The 22,100-nt window shown below is 48.7% G+C and overlaps 1 protein-coding gene across 1 annotated transcript in view; it reads left to right on the forward strand.

Moving 5' to 3' along the window:
* CPXM2 (carboxypeptidase X, M14 family member 2) overlaps positions 1–9,656 on the forward strand; it is a 128,378-nt gene extending 118,722 nt beyond the window's left edge. Inside the window, exons 12-14 of the mRNA XM_059052639.2 lie at positions 1,060–1,199; positions 3,342–3,441; positions 8,306–9,656. Of these exons, the coding sequence (XP_058908622.1) occupies positions 1,060–1,199; positions 3,342–3,441; positions 8,306–8,559 (494 nt within the window). The 3' untranslated portion in view covers positions 8,560–9,656. The remainder of the gene's footprint in view (positions 1–1,059; positions 1,200–3,341; positions 3,442–8,305) is intronic.
* Positions 9,657–22,100: the final 12,444 nt, after the last annotated feature.

Consider the following 22,100-nt stretch of genomic DNA (forward strand, 5'->3'; position numbering starts at 1 on the left):
ACCCTGACTGTCCAGACGCACGATTCTGGATACCTTCCTTAATGCGGTCCTTAACCATTCTCCGCCCCAATTCTCTTATTTGTAAAACTGGGCTATGCTGCCTACCTCTCTGCTGGGTTTGTGATGAAGACTAAATGAGCTTTGGATGCAGAGCGCTAAGGACGGCTTCTGGCTTATGTAAAACACTCGGTAAATGGTGGGATGGATAGTTCTGTTCGTGACTTAGAATAGACAACTGCAGTTTTTATCCTACAGTTATAGAGCTGTAGCTGAGAGAGCAGCATAACTATTGAGCTAAATTTAATTAAACACTAAAAATCCATACTATTGATTAATGATACCTTTCAAAACATAAAAAACAACAAAAAGAAAACAGAAGAGAGAGACTTCCCTGGAGGCGCAGTGGTTAAGAATCCACCTGCCAACGCAGGGGACATGGGTTCGAGCCCTGGTCCGGGAAGATCCCACATGCCGCAGACCAACTAAGCCCGCGAGCCACAACTACCGAAGCCTGCATGCCGCAACTACTGAAGCCCTCCCACCTGGAGCCCGTGCTCCGCAACAAGAGAAGCCACTGCGATGAGAAGCCTGCACACCGCAACGAAGAGCAGCCCCCGCTCGCCGCAACTAGAGAAAGCCCGCGCGCAGCAACAAGGACCCAACACCGCCAATCAATAAATAAATAAATAAATTTAAAAAAAAAAAAAACAATTTTTTAAAGAATAAAGAAATGATACCTTTATCCTAAAAATAGTATTAAACTGAGTTTAATAAAATGAAAATAATTTTATGTAAAAAACATTTCAGTCCTTTTGTCAAAGATGTCCTACCTATGCCTGTCTTCCCCACAGACTGTTCCGGCTGCATCTTCTCTCCATTTCAACCCCCCATTCTGTCCCCCATCAGTTGCTCTAATTAATTTTTTGTGTGGAGTAGACACTTGATACCTCCTTGTTCAAAGGAGGTCCTCTGAAGCACATTCTTGAACATTCTTGCTGCCTCCCAGGGCCACTTTGAGCACCACTGTTCAGTTAAAACGTTGTCTGGTTGGCTCGGCAGGTCTCAACGATTTCAGCTACCTTCACACAAACTGCTTCGAGCTGTCCATCTACGTGGGCTGTGATAAATATCCACATGAGAGCGAGCTGCCTGAGGAGTGGGAGAACAATCGGGAATCCTTAATCGTGTTCATGGAGCAGGTATGACGTGGGCACACGGCTGTGGGGGGGTGGAGCTAGGGAACGGAGCCCTTGAGAGGGCCAAAAGCCTGAGATCAAATTAGCGCTTCCGGGCTTCCCTGGTGGCGCCGTGGTTGAGAGCCCGCCTGCCAATGCAGGGGACACGGGTTCGTGCCCCAGTCCGGGAAGATCCCACATGCCGCGGAGCAGCTGGGCCCGTGAGTCATGGCCGCTGAGCCTGCGCGTCCGCTCCACGGCGGGAGAGGCCACAACGGTGAGAGGCCCACGTACCGAAAAAAAAAAAAAAAACAATCAAACAAACAAAAAAAATTAGCGCTTCCTACGGTGGCCATCACCCTGGGCTAGCGACTGCAGTGTCAGAAGGAACTGTTGCCTGTGAGCTCTAAGTCAGTGTCAGTGGCTCCCACTGGTTCATGGTGAGTGAGACTACTTCCGGGGTTCTAGGATGCTGCTCCGTGGGGAAGGGGTGTTTGTCCAGCCAGCATACTCTGGCCCCTTGTATTCGTCTGCTAGGGCTGCATAACAAAATATACAGGCCGGGGAACTTAAGCAACAGCAATTATGGTTCTGGAGGCTAGAAGTCCAAAATTAAAGTGTCAGCAGGTTGGTTTCGTCCTGCAGCCTCTCTCCTTGGCTTGCAGATAGCCTCCTCCTCACTGTGTCTGCACGTGGTTTTACTCAGTGTGCATACACTCCTGGTGTCCCTGTGTGTCCAAATGTCCTCTTCTTACAGGGACAGCCGTCAGATGATAAGGCCCACTCTTAGGGCTTCATCAGCTCTTTAAAGATGCTATCTCCAAATAGTCACATTCTAAGATACTGGGGGTAAGGACTTCAACAGATGGATTTGTGGGGGACACAGTTCAGCCCATCACAGCTCGGAGGCTGAGGAGGAGTCACTGCTGCAGGTGTCGGGTGTCACCTGGGAACAGTTCTAACAAGTGCCTGCTGAGCTTCTGCTTTTGTAGCTGGTGAGGAAGTCCTGCCATGTATGCTAGGACCCTCGCACGCCTTCTTTTCCTCCTGCTCTCAAGGATACGCCTGTCTTGTAGCATTGAGCAAACCGGTTCTAGTTTGGTACTAAAACTAACCAAATAACATCCATGCCCCTACAAGGAATAGACTCACAGGAACCAGAGAAGTAAAAAGGATGTGGAACTTCCTATGACTAGCGTGACTCACATTCATTTGGAAGTAAGGTGCTGAGCCTGTATTGGGAGGTTGCCCTTCTTGCGTGGGTTCTCATCGGTGAGTCAGAAGAAGCATTCAGCCAAGGGCTTGGGCTGCCAGCTTCCTGGTACCTGCACCTCCTCGTGGTAGCAGAGGTTGTCCCTGTGATTTAGCATCCAAGTCTGATCCATGAGGATCCTGGGAGGGTCAGTGCAGCCCACAGCCCACAGCCCACTTTCCTGGCACAGAAGGGTGTGAACCTGTTCTGCCCTCCTGGGAAGCCATGAGCACACTTTCCATCCCCACTCTGGAATTTTGTAAGGGAAGGCTCGTTTTTCATTTCATATATGAACAAAGAGAGAGAAGGCCTTAGTCATTCTAACGTGATGATCCCAGTTTAGCCAAAGAGCCTCCTATGAATAAAGTGCCCAGGCATAGCAATATGTGTAAAGAATGCCACTGGAAATGAGGGTATGTCACCTTGGATCTTCGGATGGGGGGGCCTGAGGCACGAGGTTCAGAGTTGGTGTGTGTCATGTGACACGGCTCATCAATGGAAGGGACCTGAGGATGAACTGTACTTTACAGGGATGAGTCTTTTGAGTCTTTTCTCTCCTCTTTGACTCTTAAAGTCTATGTATTGAGTCTGTAGAGTCCAGGAAAGTCAAAATAAACGTGCCTATAAAAATTAAATTCCATTTTTACCGGATGTGTCTTTTATGAACCATCTCAGATCCTAATATTTTCTAAACTCCTGGAATATTTTAACTCCAGTGGAAGACTTTCCAGTAGATGGACCCAAAAGGAATACAGAAATTTACACACCAAACCCACGCAGAGCCGGGGAGCTTTTGAGCCCGATGTGGCTTTGTGGGGGGCTCTTGGTGGCACTGGGCTGGCATTAGGTTTCTGGCCCTCTTGGCTCTGACAGTTGATCGGCGAGCTCACCCGCTTCTCCTGTTTGGCGAGCAGGTCCATCGGGGCATCAAAGGCCTGGTGAGGGATTTGCACGGAAAAGGAATTCCAAATGCTGTTATCTCCGTAGAGGGCGTTAACCACGACATCCGAACAGGTAACTACAGATAATGTGTGTGAACTGTTTCTCAAGAGGAAATATGCATTTTCTTGAAGTGTTTCACTTGAGTTAAAACCACAAGTTGAGGCCCAGAAACTTCTTCCTCTGACCTGGCTTATTGTCTCTCTTCTCCAACTTTGCGTGGAGACCCCGGAAAGCAAGGTGTTCAGCCTCTGCTCTCTGGCTTCTCTCTGTCGCTTATTCAGGGGAAAACCAGAAGCTCAAAGAGGTCGAAGGACCCACTGAGGGTTCAGGAGGCGCGTGGGGCTTGGGTTCAGCCGTTGGAGCAGCTGCCCTGCTGTTTCCCTGCTTGCTCCAGAGCTCCAGCGCTGGCTGGGAAGCAGCCCGCAGACACCGAGCATCTGCACAAGGGCTGCCTCATTCTTTGCCGATTAGAAAGTGATACGGAAACAAGCCCAGGCTTACCCTTGTGCCCCAGGACTCTCAACACCTGGGATGGCACTTGGCGTGTTCAGGGGGAAATGAGAAATGGCCAGCTTGACTTTGATGGCTGATGTTTGCAGCGCGATGCAGGGACAGATGCACGTGGGACAGAGCTGGTTGGATGCTTAAGTCAGATTGTCAGCGAGCGTTCTGTTGGAGATGATGTGCCCATAGGCATGTTTAAACCTACACGCAGAGGTTTTCCTCCGTGGGGGGGTGGGGGGCGATGTTGGGGAGCGCCGCGTCAGCAAGGCAGATGCTGCTTTCCTGTCAGCTGCAGTGAGCAGGGCACTGGGTCCTGCATTGGTTTCCAGTGGTTGCCATGACAAATGACCACGGACTGTGTGGTTTAAAGAAACAGAAATGTATTCCCTCACGGTTATAGAGGCCGGGAGTCTGAAATCAAGGTGTCAGCGGGGCCGTGCTCCCCCTGGAGCCCCTGGGGAGGATCCCCTTTCCCTCTTCCAGCTCCTGGTGGCTTCAGGCATTCCTGAGCTTCCTTGGCTGCATCTCTCCAGTCTCTGCCTCCGTCTCCTCCTGGCTTCTGCTCTTCTGTCTCTTATGAGAACGCTTGTCATTGGATTTAGGACCCATCCACATAATCCAGGATGATCTTGAGATCCTTAATTACATCTGCAAAGACCCCTTTTCCAAATAAGGTTAATTTGTAGGTCCTGGGTAGTAGGATGTGAACCATTGGAGGGTGTGGGGGGCAGGGCATCCTTCAACCTAGGGCAGGTCCTGCCCAGGTGTAGCAAACAGAGTCATCGTCAGCAAGAGGAAGGAAACCATGATTTCTGTAAAAGAGACCTCTTCAGCCTGCAGACACACTTGAACTGGGAGAAACAAGATTTGACACTAACTTGGCCTGACCTGTGCCCAGGGATCTAGGAGCTTACCTTGTGCCGGGGTGGCCAGCCGCACTGGACGTTATGTGGCGTTTCCCAGATGCACAGCCAGAGGCTGAGCTGGGATTGAGCCAAGAGCTTGAGACTCTCAATGGGGTCCCCCTTGCCTCGTCCCACGCTGTTCCCCCTGAACAAGAGAAGGGTCCCTTTCCCCGCTAGCTGATCACGGGCGTGAAGACACCCTGTCCTCCCCGAGGTGATCCCATTTGACCTGTGAGGAAGCAGAGGCTCTAGGACGTTAGCACAGGGGAGGCTGGGATTCAGACCTGGCCCAGGTGTTCTTCAGTACCAGGCTACCTGCCTGGCAGAGAAGGACAATTATTCTGTAAATGGGTGAAACGCCACAAAACAGTAGACTGTGGTGTGATGGCCTGAATCGCCTTCTTTCAAGGTAGTTGCCTGTTTCTTCATGCAGCCATATTTCCTGAGCATCCACTTGTCCTCCAGGGTCTTGTAGCCACTGACCACAAGGTTGCACACTGGGTAGCATGGCATTTGGTACATAGTTGCCCACATAGGCAGGCATACACTGATCCATTCATTCATTCACTTATTCATTCATTAATTCAACAGATGCAGATTGTAAACTTGTCACGGGCCAGACATGCAAGGTGCAGGTGATCACCGTGGATGAAAGGGGCTATTTGATCTGGTTCTGCATAGGCCTTGCATTTTAAACATTATTAATGAGTGCCTGTAAAAGAGCCTGAAACATTCCTTGGACTGTTAGTCTTCTGTAGGCAATGTGAGAAAATAAGAGTTTTAAACAGAGTGGGAGATAAAGTGTCCCCAGGGGCGCACAAGCCAGCAGAGAGAGCATTGCCTAATGAGCTCGGAATTTCAAAGCCCTTGTAATCAAGGAGACAGTTCTGATGAACTAATGGAAAACGCAGCTCCGTCTCCCTTTATTCTCCACAAACTAATCTCCCAGCACGTTCGCATCACAGAGGAGTCCCGTGTGTCACGGATGGTTCTTTATTGCGTTGGTTTCGGGGTCCTTCATTGCTCCACATAAGCTCTGAATTTGCCTTGATTTCTGTCTGAGGCTTATGTGATCTGATAAGTTCTATTCCAGGAGGGATTTTGCATATACAATAAACAGGGGTATTAAGTGGACTTCCACAGGGAGAGAAGCTAGTAAAGGATGCTTTCTAAATGCCGGTAAATACGTTGGCCCAATACCTGGCTCAGAACGCCACGTGACTGTCCTTTGTTTGGGAACACTAACCCGACCTGCTAAGCAACGGCCACTCATTAGGGCCTGGGTCGTTGCTTCTGTCCACTGACGCTGGGCGACGCCAGCCGGGCGCCACCCTCCCCCTGCAGCTCCACAGAGCTCACCCCCGAAACACACCCCTGACAGGGCACCATGATGTAATAAGAAGGAGGCCAGCACAGCAAAGGGGGGCAGACTGGGGAGAGGATGAGGAGGGAGCCTTCTGCTATTTTGGGGAGAAAAAGAATTACAAAGCCGCCTTATACATTTGAATCAGTAGAGCTGCCAAGCACGTGTTAATTACGGATTTCTTTCACTCCTGGCTTCCTGAGCATCTCCCTTGGTGAGAACCCGGGCTGCCCCTTCCCTGGGGTGTTTCAGACTGACCTCAATGTGTTCTCAAGGTGGGCGCTCCCACTGAAAGGTCTCGCCTCCAGCGGCCTCCATCAGGTTAGTTGGCAGGTGGCCGGTTCCTGGCCTTAACGAATCCACTCCGGTGTTGGTGGGGAGAAAGTACCTGCAGTGGCTGAGGCTTCATGTGTACAACTCGTCACGTTAATAGGACATTTGTCTTCATGTTTGTCTGTCTTCATCCCACCTAATCCAGCTGGCACACATCAAGGACACACGACTGAAACACACAGTTAAGCGGCGAAGAATAAGCCACAGGTCTTACGGAGCCCACAGCTTAACACGGGGCCAAGACGGGACAGGGAGGTCTGGAGGGTGCAGGGGCGGCTCTGGCAGGTGTGCCTGGGAGCCCCGGGGAGACGTCTCAGCGCGTGCCTGCCCGGGAGCCTCGGGCCTTCCCATAGCAAGACGAAGGCGGCCGGGCGTGGCTCTCGGCTTCTGAAAAGCCACCAAGTGGCCTTTTATTTAGTTGAGAACCTTGCATTTTCACTGCAGGAAGACACAGGGTGCAGTGCCGAGAAAGTCAGGGAGCCGTCTGCCTGCTTTGTGTGCCTGGGGCTCTCACATCGAGGCCTGTTTACCAGCTAGTAGACGGTGCAGACGTGTGGCGAACAACTGCCTGCGTATTTCATTTTTCATGACATCTTGTGCTCTCCTGAGCTCACCGCATTGCATGGGGCGTCTCAGATGAATAAAGATTGTGATGTGAATTTAACCACGGTGCTTCAGAGGGTTATATGCGTGTATGTGGGAGATAAATATTCGCACACAGACGGAGTTCTCTTCCATTCTTTAGAGGACATCAGGGTTCGTTCAGATGAGTAAACCTTGCCCGGGCCTACGTAGCACTTCACCGAATCCAGCCTTTTCTCTTTAGACCGGGCAGGACAGATCATCGTAAGAGAGAAAACAAACCTGGCCCGGGAAGACCAGCTAGTCACTAGCTGTGTGACCTTGTGCAGGACGTGACACTTCCCTGGGCCTCCGATTACTCATGTAGAAAAGGGGATCATGATACAACCTACCTCAGGACTTGGCTTGGAGGGTTCAGTGGATCGGTGCCTGCTTTGTCCTTCCATGTGCTACGTGGGAGTTGATGTCTCCTCTTCTGTCTCGAAGCCTCTTTAATGTCAGGGGTCCAAGTGATCTCAGCAGGTGTAGGCCCCCTGGGGAGGAGTGGCCTTGGCCTAGAACCCCACTTTATGCAACAAGGATCTAGCGTTGCGTTAAGGATGGACCCGGCTCCAGTTAGATGCCTGTTGGGTGCCTGACCAATATGGTGTAACCGGGGCGGGGGGAGGGGCAGGGGACTCTGCCTGCAACGTGTGCACGTGTACCCGCTCCTGTAGTTCCGTTTCTTCATAGAGGACCATGGAATGAGGTGTGGACCTTGGGGCCTCCCCCGAGGTCGTTTGTAGCCCTTTCCTTCTCTTCAGCCGTGAAGAGCCCCACCCCTATACTACTATTCTATATTTATAGCCATGCTAAGGGAAGCCAGGAAGCCAGGCACAGATGGCTTTTCAAGATGGCATTCTGTGGCAAAGGCACCCCATTCAGACATTCAAGTTCATAATGAATGGTGTGTATTGTCAGGGAGAAAGGAATGTTAGCGATTGTTTCTCCATCTCTGCTCATGCGTATTAACGCTGCGGGGAGCCTACACCCCAGTCCCCTTCCTGTTAAAACCATTAAGGTGGTTTCCAAAAAGGAAAACATCTTGGCTTCCAAAATGCATTAAGAATTTGCATCTGCTGGGGCTCAAATTCCACACTGCCTGCCCGTGAGTCTCCCTCTGGCCAGGAGGCTGGTCTTGGAATAACAGAGCTGGTGATACCTCTGTTAGAAAAGAGCTGCTCTGAATTCCCCTGCTTTCTTTTCACAGCCAGTGATGGGGATTACTGGCGCCTTCTGAACCCCGGAGAGTACATGGTCACGGCCAAGGCGGAAGGTTTCACCTCGTCCACCAAGAACTGCGTAGTCGGCTATGACATGGGGGCCACACAGTGCGACTTCACGCTCAGCAAAACCAACCTGGCCAGGATCAGAGAGATCATGGAGAAGTTCGGGAAGCAGCCCGTCAGCCTGCCGGCCAGGCGGCTGAAGCTGCGGGGGCGGAAAAGACGACAGCGCGGGTGACCTCCCAACTCTTGAGTCGTGTCCTGGACCCCTGCAAATTAAACCACCCTGGTTGTAGCTCCATAGAGGACTCACTCCTCATTGTTTTCTCTGTAATTCAAGAAGGCCTGGGAGTATGTGTACGTTGCAAAGCTGGTCCTGAGGGGAGGCTTAGGATAGTTTCTTTGTTCCCATTTATCCAAATAACTTGGGCAGGGCAGCAGAGAAAGGCTGGCGGAGGGTTCAGCAAGTCATCCTGGGAGTCTGAGAGAGAGAGAGAGAGGAGCTTGCCTGTTGAGGGCCTCCTGGCTATACAGGAAGGGAAACTGGTGCTTCTCCTGTTTGCGTGTCAGCAAGAGTTCCCCATACATTTGCAATCTGCGTGGCTAAAATGGCAGCGTTCCCAGGGCTCTGCTGTCCCAAATGTTACCATTCGAGATGCTCGTGGGCATTCTAAGAGAATCTACCCTCTCTGGCCCCAGGACATTCCAAGCTGCTGCAAATAAATCCTGCACTCTGTTGACAATAGAGACATTACCAAGCGAGCATCTGTTGGCCTCTTGAGTCAGCTTCGTTTCCCTTTCAACAAAGGATCACATGCACATAAAGAGAGAGAAAGGCTGGAATAGTTCAAGAGTGAGCGTGGGTAGCAGGCATGCTTTGGGGCTCATGGCGTGCAGTGGGGTCCACAGAGAACCCCCCAAACTTCCTGCTGCTGCAGTAGCTCTGGGGGCTCCCTGGGTGGGGAGAGCAGGAGGCGCCCACCTCCCTAAGGAACCAGAGCAGTTAGCCTGGCTCTCCTCTTTGACCTGCTAGGACTTGAAAAGAGCTGGAAGGAGGCTGACTGTCAACCTCTCTGTTCAACGTAGCCCTCCTTTCCTGGAAACGAGCACTCCTAAGCTGGCCGACATCACTCCGGGCATTGTTTTCGGTGTGTGGGATGCCAGACCATCCAGATTAGACTCAATTTGACGAAAAGCCCTTAGAATTATCTGGGAGCATCGGTGTGAGAGGGGTTATTGAATTGCCATGCAAGAAAAGAGTTCTTCTCACTTTTTATTAATGTTGCTGCCTCACTGACCTGCGAAGAATAGAAAAATAAAGAAAGCAAGTGATGAGCTCCTTCTAGTGTGTGGTTTTCCTGGGTAGACTCGCAGCCACCCAAACACCACATCCCACCCCGTCTGTCTGCGGTGGGTCACCCTAGAGAAAGAAGGTCGGTCACCCTGGAGAAGGTCAGTCACCCTGGAGAAGGCGCCTGCTGGGGGAGGGGCGTCCTGCACCCCCATCAAGCTCCGTGGTGATGCTGCCAGCCTTATGTTCCCCACCTCCTTCCTCAGTGGGGGCTGTGGTGCGGTGAAGTCATCCTGACACTTGGGACCCACTAGTAATCCCTGGGTCTGCCAGTGAGCATCTTTCCAGAAAAGATCCTCATGTCACTTTTTGACAGTCTACACTAGAGATCAGCAAACTTTTCTTATGAAGGATCAGATCGTAAGTATTTTAGGCTTTACAGCCCGTAAAGACTCTGTCACCAGTACTCAACTCTGCTGCTGCAGCACAAAAGCAGTCCTACACCATACGTAAGTGAATGGGCATGGCTGTGTTCCAGTAAAACTTTATTAAAACACGTGGCAGGGAATCCCTTGGTGGTCCAGCGCTTAGGACTCGGCGCTTTCACTGCTGGGGTCCGGTTGGGGAACTAAGATCCCACAAGTCAGTCAGCTCGGCCAAAGACAAAAACAAAAACACATGGCAGCTGGATTTGGGCCGCAGGCTGGGGCATAGTTAGCTGACCCCTGCTATAAACCAGCGGTGTCCAATAGAACTTTCTGCAGTGATGGAGATGTTCCATTCTGTAGTATCTAACACAGTAGCCGCTCACCACATGTGGCCATTGAGTGCTTGAAATGTGACTCATGCAACTTGGGAAAGGCATTTCTAGTTACATAATTTTTTTTTTTTTTTTTTTTTGTGGTACGTGAGCCTCTCCCTGCTGTGGCCTCTCCCGTCGCGGAGCACAGGCTCCGGACGTGCAGGCCCAGCGGCCACAGCCCACGGGCCCAGCCGCTCCGCGGCATGTGGGATCCTCCCGGACCGGGACACGAACCCGTGTCCCCCGCATCGGCAGGCGGACTCTCAACCACTGCACCACCAGGGAAGCCCTAGTTACATAATTTTAATGAATATAAATTTAACTCTCAGTAGTCATATAGCTCTTCGCCATATAGCTCTCCATGAAGCCCATTGTAGGAAAACCTTCCTCTTGCAGCATTAGATATGACAGGTGACAACATAAAGGCCTTGAAATGGTCAGTCAGCCCTGCAGTTCAGAGCCGTTAACCATTCCAACTGCATCAGCAGACGGTAGATCCTCAGGTTCCGGCCTCGTCCTACTGGGAGGCCAGGTCCCCACACTTGGTACCAAGGTGATTGTCTCATTGCCACCGTCTAGCAATGGGGCTGTAGCCCTTGGGGCTGCAGTAGCCATCTGCCACGTTCAGCAATTCTTGGTCGTCTGCAAGGCCTGTCTTCAGACTTAGTCCATTAACAGGTGTCTCGGGCTTGCAGGAGGTGGGAGCTGTGGCTTCCAGACCTGGCACCACCCTTTGGTGTGTGGTCTCGGCCAGGCAGCCTCTCTGGTCTCTTATCTGCTCCTGCAAAGTAAGCCCGCGGGCTCGATGGACTGTCAAGGCCTGTCTGGCTGTGGCGTCCCCTGTTTTCTGGTGGAGAAGTGACCTTCCAGATCCCTAAGGCCCTGTTCTGTTGGAGCCGCTCCTCTACGCAGCCCCTTGGGTGGGCTCCCCATCGGCTCCGTAATAATTCAGCGGCTCCTCCTCGCTGGGCCTTCAAGTCCAGACTGTCTTCCTTCACCGTCTTCTTCTTTCCGAAGAAGAAGGGCTGCTGTGCAACTGGACTTCTCCCCTGCTTTTCAGCCAGAATTACCCCTCCCGGATCTTGCCTAGGGGCGGCGTCGGGCCTCTGCATCTCCCGTCTCTCCCCACAGCTGAAGACCTTCCTGCTCCTCTCAAGGCTTTTCTCAAATGCCACCTCCTGCAGGAAGCTTTCCTCCGTCTCACAACATGGATGCATTAGGACAGACCTGCAGGGCCCTTGGGGCCTCTCAGGGCCACTGCTCTCCATCCCTTTCCACTGGGGGTCATCTTACCTCTGGTTCTCCCGCTGCCGTTGTCCCAGAATCTCCCCTAGGGCAAGAACGACGCCGTCCCCCTCTGTCTCTGCCCCACAAGTCTGGCTCGGCTTCTTCCTCCCAGCGGGTGTTCAGTAATACACGTGGAACTGAGCTAGCCTTGTGCATGTGCTGCTTTGTTTATAAGAGTCCCTGATAAGTTAAGAAAATGCGACTTCAGAAATTAAAAATCCGTAACTTGGATTTATTTACTGTGTTTTTACTGCTTCGAGAGTCTTCACTTTTATAAGTAAGTCTAATACTTGACTGCGTAGAAGCATGTCTGAAAGATTTATAGAAGGTTTTGCTTTCCATCTGGATGTCTTTCTTTAGGGTAAAATAACACAAAACTTCTGCTTCTGGCAGAGAATCCTCTGTCTGTTTATGCATAGTCTCCCACTCAGGGCCCAGGTGGCCACTGCAGCGTTGCTCTTTTTAACGCCACCTGTGTTTTTGGTTAAAGGGTATTTAAGGAGCTGCTCAAATCAGGGTCCTTCAGGGATCACAGCTCAGTTTTGATGACTTTAACAGGAAACCCCAAGATTTATCCAGCCGTTGTGTAACAAAGATATTAAGAACAACTTTAAAACTACAATGTGGCTTTTTAAAATTTTATTTTTTTTATACAGCAGGTTCTTATTAGTCATCCATTCTAGACACATCAGTGTCAACGTGTCAATCCCAATCGCCCAATTCATTCCACCACCACCCCCCCCCCCCCCGCCGCTTTCCCCCCTTGGTGTCCACACGTTTGTCCTCTGCATCTGTGTCTCAACTTCTGCCCTGCAAACCGGTTCATCTGGACCATTTTTCTAGGTTCCACATACATGCGTTAATATACGGTATTTGTTTTTCTCTTTCTGACTTACTTCACTCTGTATGACAGTCTCTACATCCATCCACGTCTCTACAAATGACCCAATTTCGTTCCTTTTTATTACAATGTGTTGTTAATGTCTAAATCATGATGTAGTATAAAGGATGTTGTATTTACTTGGTATTTGGGTGGCTGGGCTGGAAAAGTATCACAGGTGTGCTGGTTCAGAATTGGCCCTGCCGATCACCACCTTGCCTGGAGAAGCTCAAATTCCCATATGCCACTTCGTGTTGGTATCCCCATACCCAGCGCCAAGTTCCCAGTCAAGACGTAAGGAGTCCAGAAAAAACTAGAAAAATGAAATCAGAGAGCTGGAGCCCATGGGATAGAGTCTTCCAGCGCCTTCTGGTATGTACAGAGGAGAATGACATGTCTTTAGAGCGGAGGGCACCTCAAGATCAATGAGTCCGAGGGTGGAAACCGAGTTTCCTCTTGCAGGCCAATGCTGATTTATCGGTAGTAGTTGCTTGGAGCCCTGTGTTAAGAAAGATTCTGAGGCAAAGTTCTGGCCCAGTGGGAAAGAATTAGTTGATTAGCTGTGTCTGCTGTGGGTATGGGAAGGAGAGACAGCAGTGATTCCTCATGTTTCCATCCCTTGAACTAGCCCAATCCCCCTGGGTTTAGAGATGGAAAACCCAAGGCCCATGGAGAGGCACAAAGTATCCAAAGTTGTGTCTCAGCCCATGACAGAGGCAGGACTCTCAGAGCAGTGCTCTTTCCACCGCCCTCCTGGAACACTGTAATTAGGTCCTGGAGCAGCCCTGCAGTCTTTGCCTCTTGGCCTGACTTTCTTAGGAGCAAAGAAGGTGATGGAAGCCTTGGGAGTCGGGGTGCATTTGGGAAATCAGAGGACGAAAGATGGTAACCCTTATTTGATCAGCTTGTCTGGGGGAACTGTTAGGGAGGAACCGATGGAATGTGCAATAAAGCCCTGAAGAAGCGGTTGGGCCCGATTCTGGATGCCTTTTTGCCATCACAGCTCTCTGTCCCCTTCAGACGACCTAACAGGTGGGTGCTGCCCTGACTCCTGTCCCCATTTTGATTTTCAGTGAACGATGCTCCTCACAGGTGCAGCTCCGTGTCCTCCACAGCCTGGTCAGCTTGCTGAGCTCAGCATCACGCTGGCGTTTCTTGGTACCTAATCTACTGTAAGAGCAAAGCTGACGGAGGAATGGGGACAGTGGCTCCACTCATGCTCATTAGTGCCTTGTTAGTGGACTGTGTCTACATCTGGTCCATTTGTCAGCATCCGTGGCGGGACCTCTTTCTGGAGCCCCCTTCAAGCCTCTCTCACTCACCTCTGGCTCATTTTAGAGCAAAGTATTTAGGAGCCTGGCCCTTGGAGCCGGGAGATCTGGGTTGTGGGGCCAGCCCTGCCTCGTAGTCCCTGCACAACCTTGGGTAAATTATATAACCTCTGTGACTCAGTCTTCTCATCTGTAGAATGGGAATACAAGCAAGTCCCCTACATACAAACCTGCAAGTTTCGAACTTCCAAAGATGCAAGCATGCGTTTGCATGTCCAGTCACGTAAGTTAGTTCAAGTGTCTGGCGTACGCTCCCACGTGCATGCGTCCTCTACAAGTGGTTGTGCTCTTGTGTACTTCACAGAGTGCAGTAGTACAGTATCTTTATTTCAAGCTAGATGTGCAAGAGGATGACTTCATTGAACTCTTTGCTGTGCAACGCGATGAGCTTACTAGTGAAGACCTGATGGAATTGGAGGCCCAGATAAAGGATGAAGGGAGACAAGAGGAAGAAGAAGTAACTGAAGAACCAAAGAGGCTCACGATGCAGGAAATGGCAGGGGATTTTACTTATTTGAGGAGGCACTGTTAGTTTTTGAGGCACAGGACCTGAACATAGAACGGTACGCGAAGGGTACAGCAGCCATTCAGAATGCGATCCAGTGCTACCATGTCATCTATGACGAGAAAAAAGAGCTACTACCCAGACATCACTGGATCATTTTTTTCAAGAGGGTAGATAGAATTGAATCCAGCAAGGAACCGGAACCTGTGCCATCAACGTCAGGCGTGAGTGACATTGCAGCTCGCCCTCCGTCTCCTGTTGCTGACGATCCTTCAGCTCTACCATCTCCCACCTCCCTCCCTCCTCCACGGAGTAACTCTTCTTGCCTGTTCACTCGATGCCGGCCCCTGGATGCCAGCTGTTGTACTGTATTACTGTCCTTTTCAAGGTACTGTACTGTAAGATTAAAAATGTTGTCTTTATTTTTTGTGTTTGTTTTTCTATGTATTATTTGTGTGAAAAGTATCATAAACCTATTACAGTACAGTACTCTAGAGCCGACTGTGATAGTTGGGTACCTAGACTAACTTTGTTGGACTTACGAACAAATTGGACTTACGAATGCGCTCCTCGGAATAGAACGCGTTCATATGTAGGGGACTGCTGTAGTAACAGGACCTACCTCACATGTTTTTCGTGAGGATCCACGCTGGGGGACATTTAGGCTGGTACCCGGCACACTTTAAGCACTAAGAGGCGGAGGAGAAGCTGAATATTTTTCTTCAGGCACGATGTTCCCAGCAACGTGCTATATAACTTTTGATCCTCATGATTGCTGATATCATTCGAGGTAAGTATCATTATTTCTGTTTTTCAAATGAGGAAACCGAGGCTTGGAGCAAATGCCTCAATATGTGTAGCCAGACCACCCACTTTGATGGCTTTAGGTTCATTACTACGATGGAAGCGACCATCTTGATCTACACCCTGATTTGCTCTGGAAACCTGCCTTAGCGGGGTGGGTGAGGGAGGTAAGAGCTGAGCTGGGGAGAGAGACAACCTCGGAGCTACGGAAGTAGATCTCCGGGCTGTGAAGAATACCTAGCGCACCGTGTTGGCTTTTAATGAATTTTCACTGAGAGTCACGGTTTCCTGTGTGACTCTCCCTCGCCCCTCATTCCCTCTAGACATACGCTCTAGCTGCCAGCCTCCCCAGATGGGCCAAGGGGACACAGCAAAGGCCATTGTCCTCTGGGTGTTGTCTGCATCAGCCCTAGGAAGTGCAGAGACTCCAGAACATCAGGATCTGGTTCTGTGCCTTTGGCAGGTTCAATCAGAACACAGTGCACAGGGCCAGGGGGACCCTTCAGGGCAAGAAGAAGAGGGGGGGACCTTCAAACGCCGTGGAGAAATGTTCCCCAGTGCCCCCAGGTCTGCGGAGGAAGGAAAGAGCCCATGGGTCACTGCATCTCCTGGGTGGGGGGGCGGGGAGTGGGGTAGAGAGGGAGGCGTGGAGCTTTGGGGGACGGGCCTAAGTGTGATCCCTGCTCTTTACCATCTGAGTGGTGTTGAACAAGTTGCCTTATGGCTCTGAACTCTCACATCTCTAAAATGGGTTTAGTAGTCCCTGCCTCTTAGAGTTGCTGTGGAGATTCAGTCATTGTTAATGTATTTAAAATCTTTGGAACCTTCAGCAACAAAAAGATCTAGAAACAAAAATGGACTATTTTTAGAGAAAAGTGCAGCCACTTTAGAAAACAGTCTGGCAGGATTCTTAAACTGTTCAACATGGAGTTACCATATGATCCAGCATTCTACTCCTAGGTGCATACTCAAGAGAGATGCAAATATGTCAACATAAAACTCGTGTGGGAATGTTCACAGCGGCATAATTCATAGTAGCCAAAAAGTGGAGACAAGCCGAATAGCCATCAACTGCTAGATGAATAAATGAAATGTGATCTAGCCATGCAGTGGAATGTTATTCAGCCGCAAAAAGGCAAGAAATACTGATCCATGCTACAGCGTGGATGAACATGGAAAACATGACGCTGAGTGAAAAACGTTAGTCACAAAAGACCGCATATTGGAGGATTATATTTACGTGAACTGTCTGGAATAGGCAAATCCATAGAGACAAAGCAGATTACTGGTTGCCCAGGGCTGCGGGGATCGGGAGATTGGGTGCAGGTAACGGCTGAGGGTAGGGAGTTTCTTTGGGGGATAGTGAACATGTTCTAAACTTGATCGTAGTGATGGGTGGTTGCACATCTCTGAGAAGCCATTGAATTGTACGCTTTAACTGAGTGTATTGTATGGTATAGACTATATGCAATAAAGCTGTTTTCAAAAAAACATGGTCTTACCAGGTTAAATAAGCAGCATTTTCAACTATGACATTCCAGTCAAGACCTTGGTTGCATAAGTAATTTTTCCAATTATATTCTAGTAAAAAGGAAGCCAGTTTCCTAGTGAACCCATGCAGACAACCATAGAGCCATTCGGAATCGGGAGAAGAGTGAGAGTTTCTGAATTCAGCTATTAAAAACGAAAGCATTTAGGTCTTTAATCCATTTGGAGTTTATTTTTGTGTATGGTGTTAGGTAGTGTTCTCATGGTACTGATGAACCTAGTTGCAGGGCAGGAATAAAGAGGTAGACACAGAGAATGGACTTGAGGACTTGAGGTGGGAGGGGGAAGCTGGGGCGAAGTGAGAGTGGCATCGACATATGTACACCACCGGCTGTAAAATAGTCGGCTGGTGGGAAGCAGCCGCATAGCGCAGGGAGATCAGCTCGGTGCTTTGTGACCGCCTAGAGGGCTGGGATGGGGAGGGTGGGAGGGAGACGCAAGAGGGAGGGGATATGGGGACATGTGTATGCATACGGCTGATTGGCTTTGTTCTGCAACAGAAACTAACACAGTACTGTGAAGCAATTGTACTCCGATAAAGATCTATTTAAAAAAAACAAACCAAGGCAAATAAAATTCACTTTGCAAGTTTATTCTTCATTAGCTCCCTCATGTTCTGGAATAAACTGACACTCTACTTCAGGACAGGTCTCAGGGGTCTGTGAGGACAGGACTCATTTAAAAATAATACTAAGATGCTATTAACATACCATGCATTCATTGGTCTCTTCAAATGTGTCCATAAATTAGCATTTAAATAATTCTCAGTTTCAGACGCACAGACACAGAGAACAGACTCATGGTTTCCAGGGAGGGAGGAGGGGTTGAGGAGGCATGGATTGGGAGTCTGGGGTCAGCAGACGCCAACTAGTATACATAGGATGGATAAACAACATGGTCCTACTGTATATGGCACAGGGAACTATACCCAATATCCTGGGATAAACCGTAACGGAAAAGAATATGAAAGAGACTGTATATATACGTATAACGTAATCACTTTGCTGTACAGTAGAAATTAACACAACATTGTACATCAACTGTACTTCAATAAAATAAATGTTTAAAAATTCTCGGTTTCAATTTCCGATTCAGGAAACATTGATAGTTAAAACTCTGAAGTCAAAAGCTCTTTGGGGTCCTCTGTCACTTTTATGAGGATAAAGATACTCAGAGACAAAAAAAATATGAGACGCTGCTTTAGGGCAAAACGACTCTTTTCCTTGAGAAATAGGAGCATGTGCTCAGTTGTATCTCCCTTCACTGTTGCTTCCGGTATAGTCTTAACTGATTGTCGAAATTATAATTTTTAACCAAAGTAAGTAACTTCTCTTTCATCCAGCAAACAATGGGTTGGTTCATTGAGAACCATATCTCACACCAGCACTTTAGCAGCTGGCGGAGCTTGCGAATTGACATAACAAATGTCTATAGCCACGTGCCTCCCTTCAGGAACCTCTAAAAGTAGTAAAAATGTACATGTTCATTAATATGGCCCAATGAATGTAAAAATAAGAAGCAGAGGTCTAGAGATGCAAAACTGCTTAGTAATCAATGTTTCAGCATTTGTCTTGCTTAGAAATGATCTCGGCGTCCAATGATTAGCCTTTAGTTAATGCAATTTAATGTCAGTCCAAGGGTTTAAATTACTTAAAAAGCTTGGAAATTATCTTCAAGCTGACACACTACAAAACATAATTACTGTTGAAATATAGAGATTGTCAGAATAATGATTCAATTTAGTTGAACACAAATATACATTTTTCAGAGCCTTAAACATTAACTGGGAATAATGTTAGCTTCTTTGATAAGTAAAAGGGAGTAAGTCTAAGAAAAAAAACACCTTTTCGAATAAAAGTCCCCTATTATACATAGCATTAATCAATTAGAGAAGACATAGTGATTTTTAGTAAATCAAAATTATTAAACTTGTCCCATTTGCCAAAGATTTGCCTTAATTATATGGATTCCTAAAATGCTTCTATGTTAGCTTCTGCTAACATATTTAAAGTTTTAGAAGTTTAAGGTCCTTATTTTATAATTATAGGAAATAATTTCTTTAAGAGTTTATCTCTATAAACCCATCAGATCCTTGCACCTTTAATTTCAGAGACTTTGTAATTTAACTTATTAACAGCCTCTGAAGATAGGAAAACATCAAATACACAATGAAAGGTAAAGTTCTTTCTGAGCTACAGATACGCGAACATAGAGGACTTATCAACAGCTTTAACGCTACCATCTTAGCCACTGTTCTCAAAAACTCACAGGTCCAAATAGCAAATTGCTGTTCTCTTTCCTGGTAAGCACGCAATTCTTCTTTGATTTGAGTTCAAAATATACAAATGGCCAAACGAAAGACTGTGTGTAGGCGAGCTCTTACTTCTAACAGCCAGCAATGGTCTTTCTAGGTATGGGGCTGCCCTCTAGCTTTGGGGTTCCCTTCGCTAGTATTTGCAGAGCCAGAATGGCCGGGGACACGTGCTCCCCTGGGCATCCCCTCCCCAGTGAGTGACGGATGTGAGTGTGCAAATACTCTGACCCCCTGATCCCTGAGCAGGACACTTCTGAGTTGACCGTACACTCTCCCCAGAAGCCCAGGCGGGGTGGGTCAAGGTCACCCTTGATGGGACTTGGCTTACATCATGTCCTTACTTAGACTCTTTCATTCATGATCCAAGGTTTCCACACGCTTTTACCTCATTTTCCAGGACTCACTTCCCAATAACTCCCTTCTACACAAATCCTCACCTCTAAGCTGCTTCTGGAGAACCCAACCTAAGGGTTTGCTTAATATCCCCTTCATGTTTAGTAACTGAACCCTGGGTATATTCAAGGGTCATTTTCAAGGGTTAATAATACGGGCAGGAAAAGGCTGCATTTCTAAATTGTCTTTGTGTATAGGGGTGGCACCACGTTTATAAGCTCTGGATGACGAGATGTGAGAATTCCAGGATGTGAGGTTAAAAGGAGAGCCTGCCTTTTTGTTCTTTCTCCTTCCTCCTTCTGTCAGCCTGGAACAGAGACATGAAGGCTGGCGCTCCAGCAACCATTTAGGATATGGGTCTCGAAGATGGAAACCAAGCATTGAAGATGGCAGAGCTGGGGCCTGGAGATACCCAAGTGCCACCATATCAGTCCCCAGCTGTCTTCCTCTGGATGTTTCCCACCTACCTCGTTTCAGCCTCAGTTTTAGTTATATGCAGCAGATCTTTAGCCTAACTGATGCAAGCTTCAAATTCAGGTCTCTCTGATGCAAAAGTTAGCATCTCCAACCCATCAGCAACACTGAAGTCAGGAACATTTTTGCATATATTTTTCTAATTTAGTCTGCCTAGGAACTTTAGAAACCAAAAGCCAAAATGCTGAACGGTGACTGAAAAGAATAACCGTGTTGCTGGGGGTATTTTCAGCTCCTGTGTTCAGATGTTCCATTATGCACTGAGGTCCTTTGTGGACAATCTCACCAAATCGCCTGCTATTTCTAATGTTTCTCAAGCTGTCGCTGGGTACCACCTCCTAACTCAGCAGCCATTGTTAAGGATTCTGGAGTGGAAAAATGCTTCAGTATACTGACCTTGATGGAGCCGTGGACGCTGCTGTGGTCACACTTCTGAGTGGGGACTTTCAGCCTGGTGAATCCATATCAGTGACCTTGGATAATTTTGCCTTTGCAGAGAATAGAAGCACACTATTTCAAAACATTGCTTCATACTTTCTAGCTGATCAATAAATAAAGAACTTCTCAAAATACTTCGTTTGGTTAGCAGAAAGGTAAGGAATACCTAAGGGTGTTTGCTTGCTTGTTCAGTTACTTCATAGGGGGTTAAATGATCTGTGTTCTCCTAAAACCCTAGTAAAGCAATGTGTCCTGTTGTGAAGGGTTGGGCTTTGAGTCAGGTGGTAGAGGGGAGTGAGAAACTGAATATACAAATCGACCGCAGCCAGAGCATATATAAAAATAGGATTCTGACCCACAATCTGCAGCAACCAGCCCAGGAAACCAGCCTGCGCTCTCTACGTCGGACTTGCAGGAAGTCAGAAAGCATTCTGACTCTCGTATCTCCTGTAATAATTCAGGAAGCCAAGCAATAACCCCGGTAACAATCAACCTCAAATGGCCAGGACTTGATCAATAACTGACACCTTCCCTGATTTCTGTCCCTGCTTCCAAGTTGGAACTAACCAGAGACAGTTCAGTATGTCCCCTAACCAATCGCACAGGATGCTCAGCTTCTAATTAGTCTGCCTCCAGCCTCCCCAGGGCTACAGCCTCCAATCAGGGTGCACCTGGAGCCTTCCCTGTTTCCCCTAGAAAGCTTTCTGCTCCTCTGCCTGCCTTTGAAATCTCTGCCCAAATGCAAGAGATAGTGGCTGCCTCCATCCTATAACCACCTCTGAATAAATAGCCCCTGCTTGTTTTCACGTGGGGGGTCTTCACTGATTCCGCAGGAGAGAGCCTGGGCATTAGAAGGAGAGAGAGAAGATTTGATTTCAGACTCTGTCACTCGCTGCCTTGTTGACTCCAAGCAAGTCACTTGATCCTCCTGCGCAGACTCAGTGTCCTCACCTCCGTAATGAGCCAGCGACGATGAGAAGGGATCTGAAAGGAGGTGGTGAAACGAACATCCTGCCTGCGGCTGACTCCGGTGGAGCAGGCTCGCAGAAAATAAGGGACATTACTGCTTTATGAAAATCACTTCCTAGGAAGCAATTCTATTAACTTTGGTGGTTTTTTTTCTTCTTTTTCAGGGAATACTGGATAAACATTTTTTTCATTTACACGACATTTTGTAGTTTACCAAGGACTTGCACAGCCATTATTTTATTTGTGCCTCCCAGCAATACCCTGGGGGAAGTTCTTATCAGCTCCATTATGCAAATGAGGGAGTGAGGTCCGAGCACATTAGGGATAAGGGGGTGGTTGGCCCACTAGCACGGGCTGTACAGGGGAAACTGAGCAAGGCTCTTACCCATCCTACGCCCTTGTCGTAGAAAAAGGCAAACCAAGAGTGTTGGCTTGTGGGACTGTTTGTTTAGGATTTACAGCCTTCGGACAATGGTATGTGGACTCCAGCTCAGATCAGAGCTCCCCTCCACCGCGCTGTCAACGACTGGGCTTCCTCCACGCGCAGACCCTCGGTTTGGTTCTTAGGGCCACTTTCTAGTTTATTCTCTGTGCCTGTTGTGCTGACACTCAGTGTTATCAATGCAACAGGGGTCATTGGGGATCAAGATGGAATGTGAGTGCCTTCGACGGTTGTAAGGCCAGAGGTGCAGAAATACCCAGGTCCTTCCCTGTCGGTCACCTCCCCGCCGCACCCAGAGGCG

This window comes from Kogia breviceps, chromosome 2 (assembly GCF_026419965.1).
Source record: "Kogia breviceps isolate mKogBre1 chromosome 2, mKogBre1 haplotype 1, whole genome shotgun sequence".
Classification (NCBI taxonomy): domain Eukaryota; kingdom Metazoa; phylum Chordata; class Mammalia; order Artiodactyla; family Physeteridae; genus Kogia; species Kogia breviceps.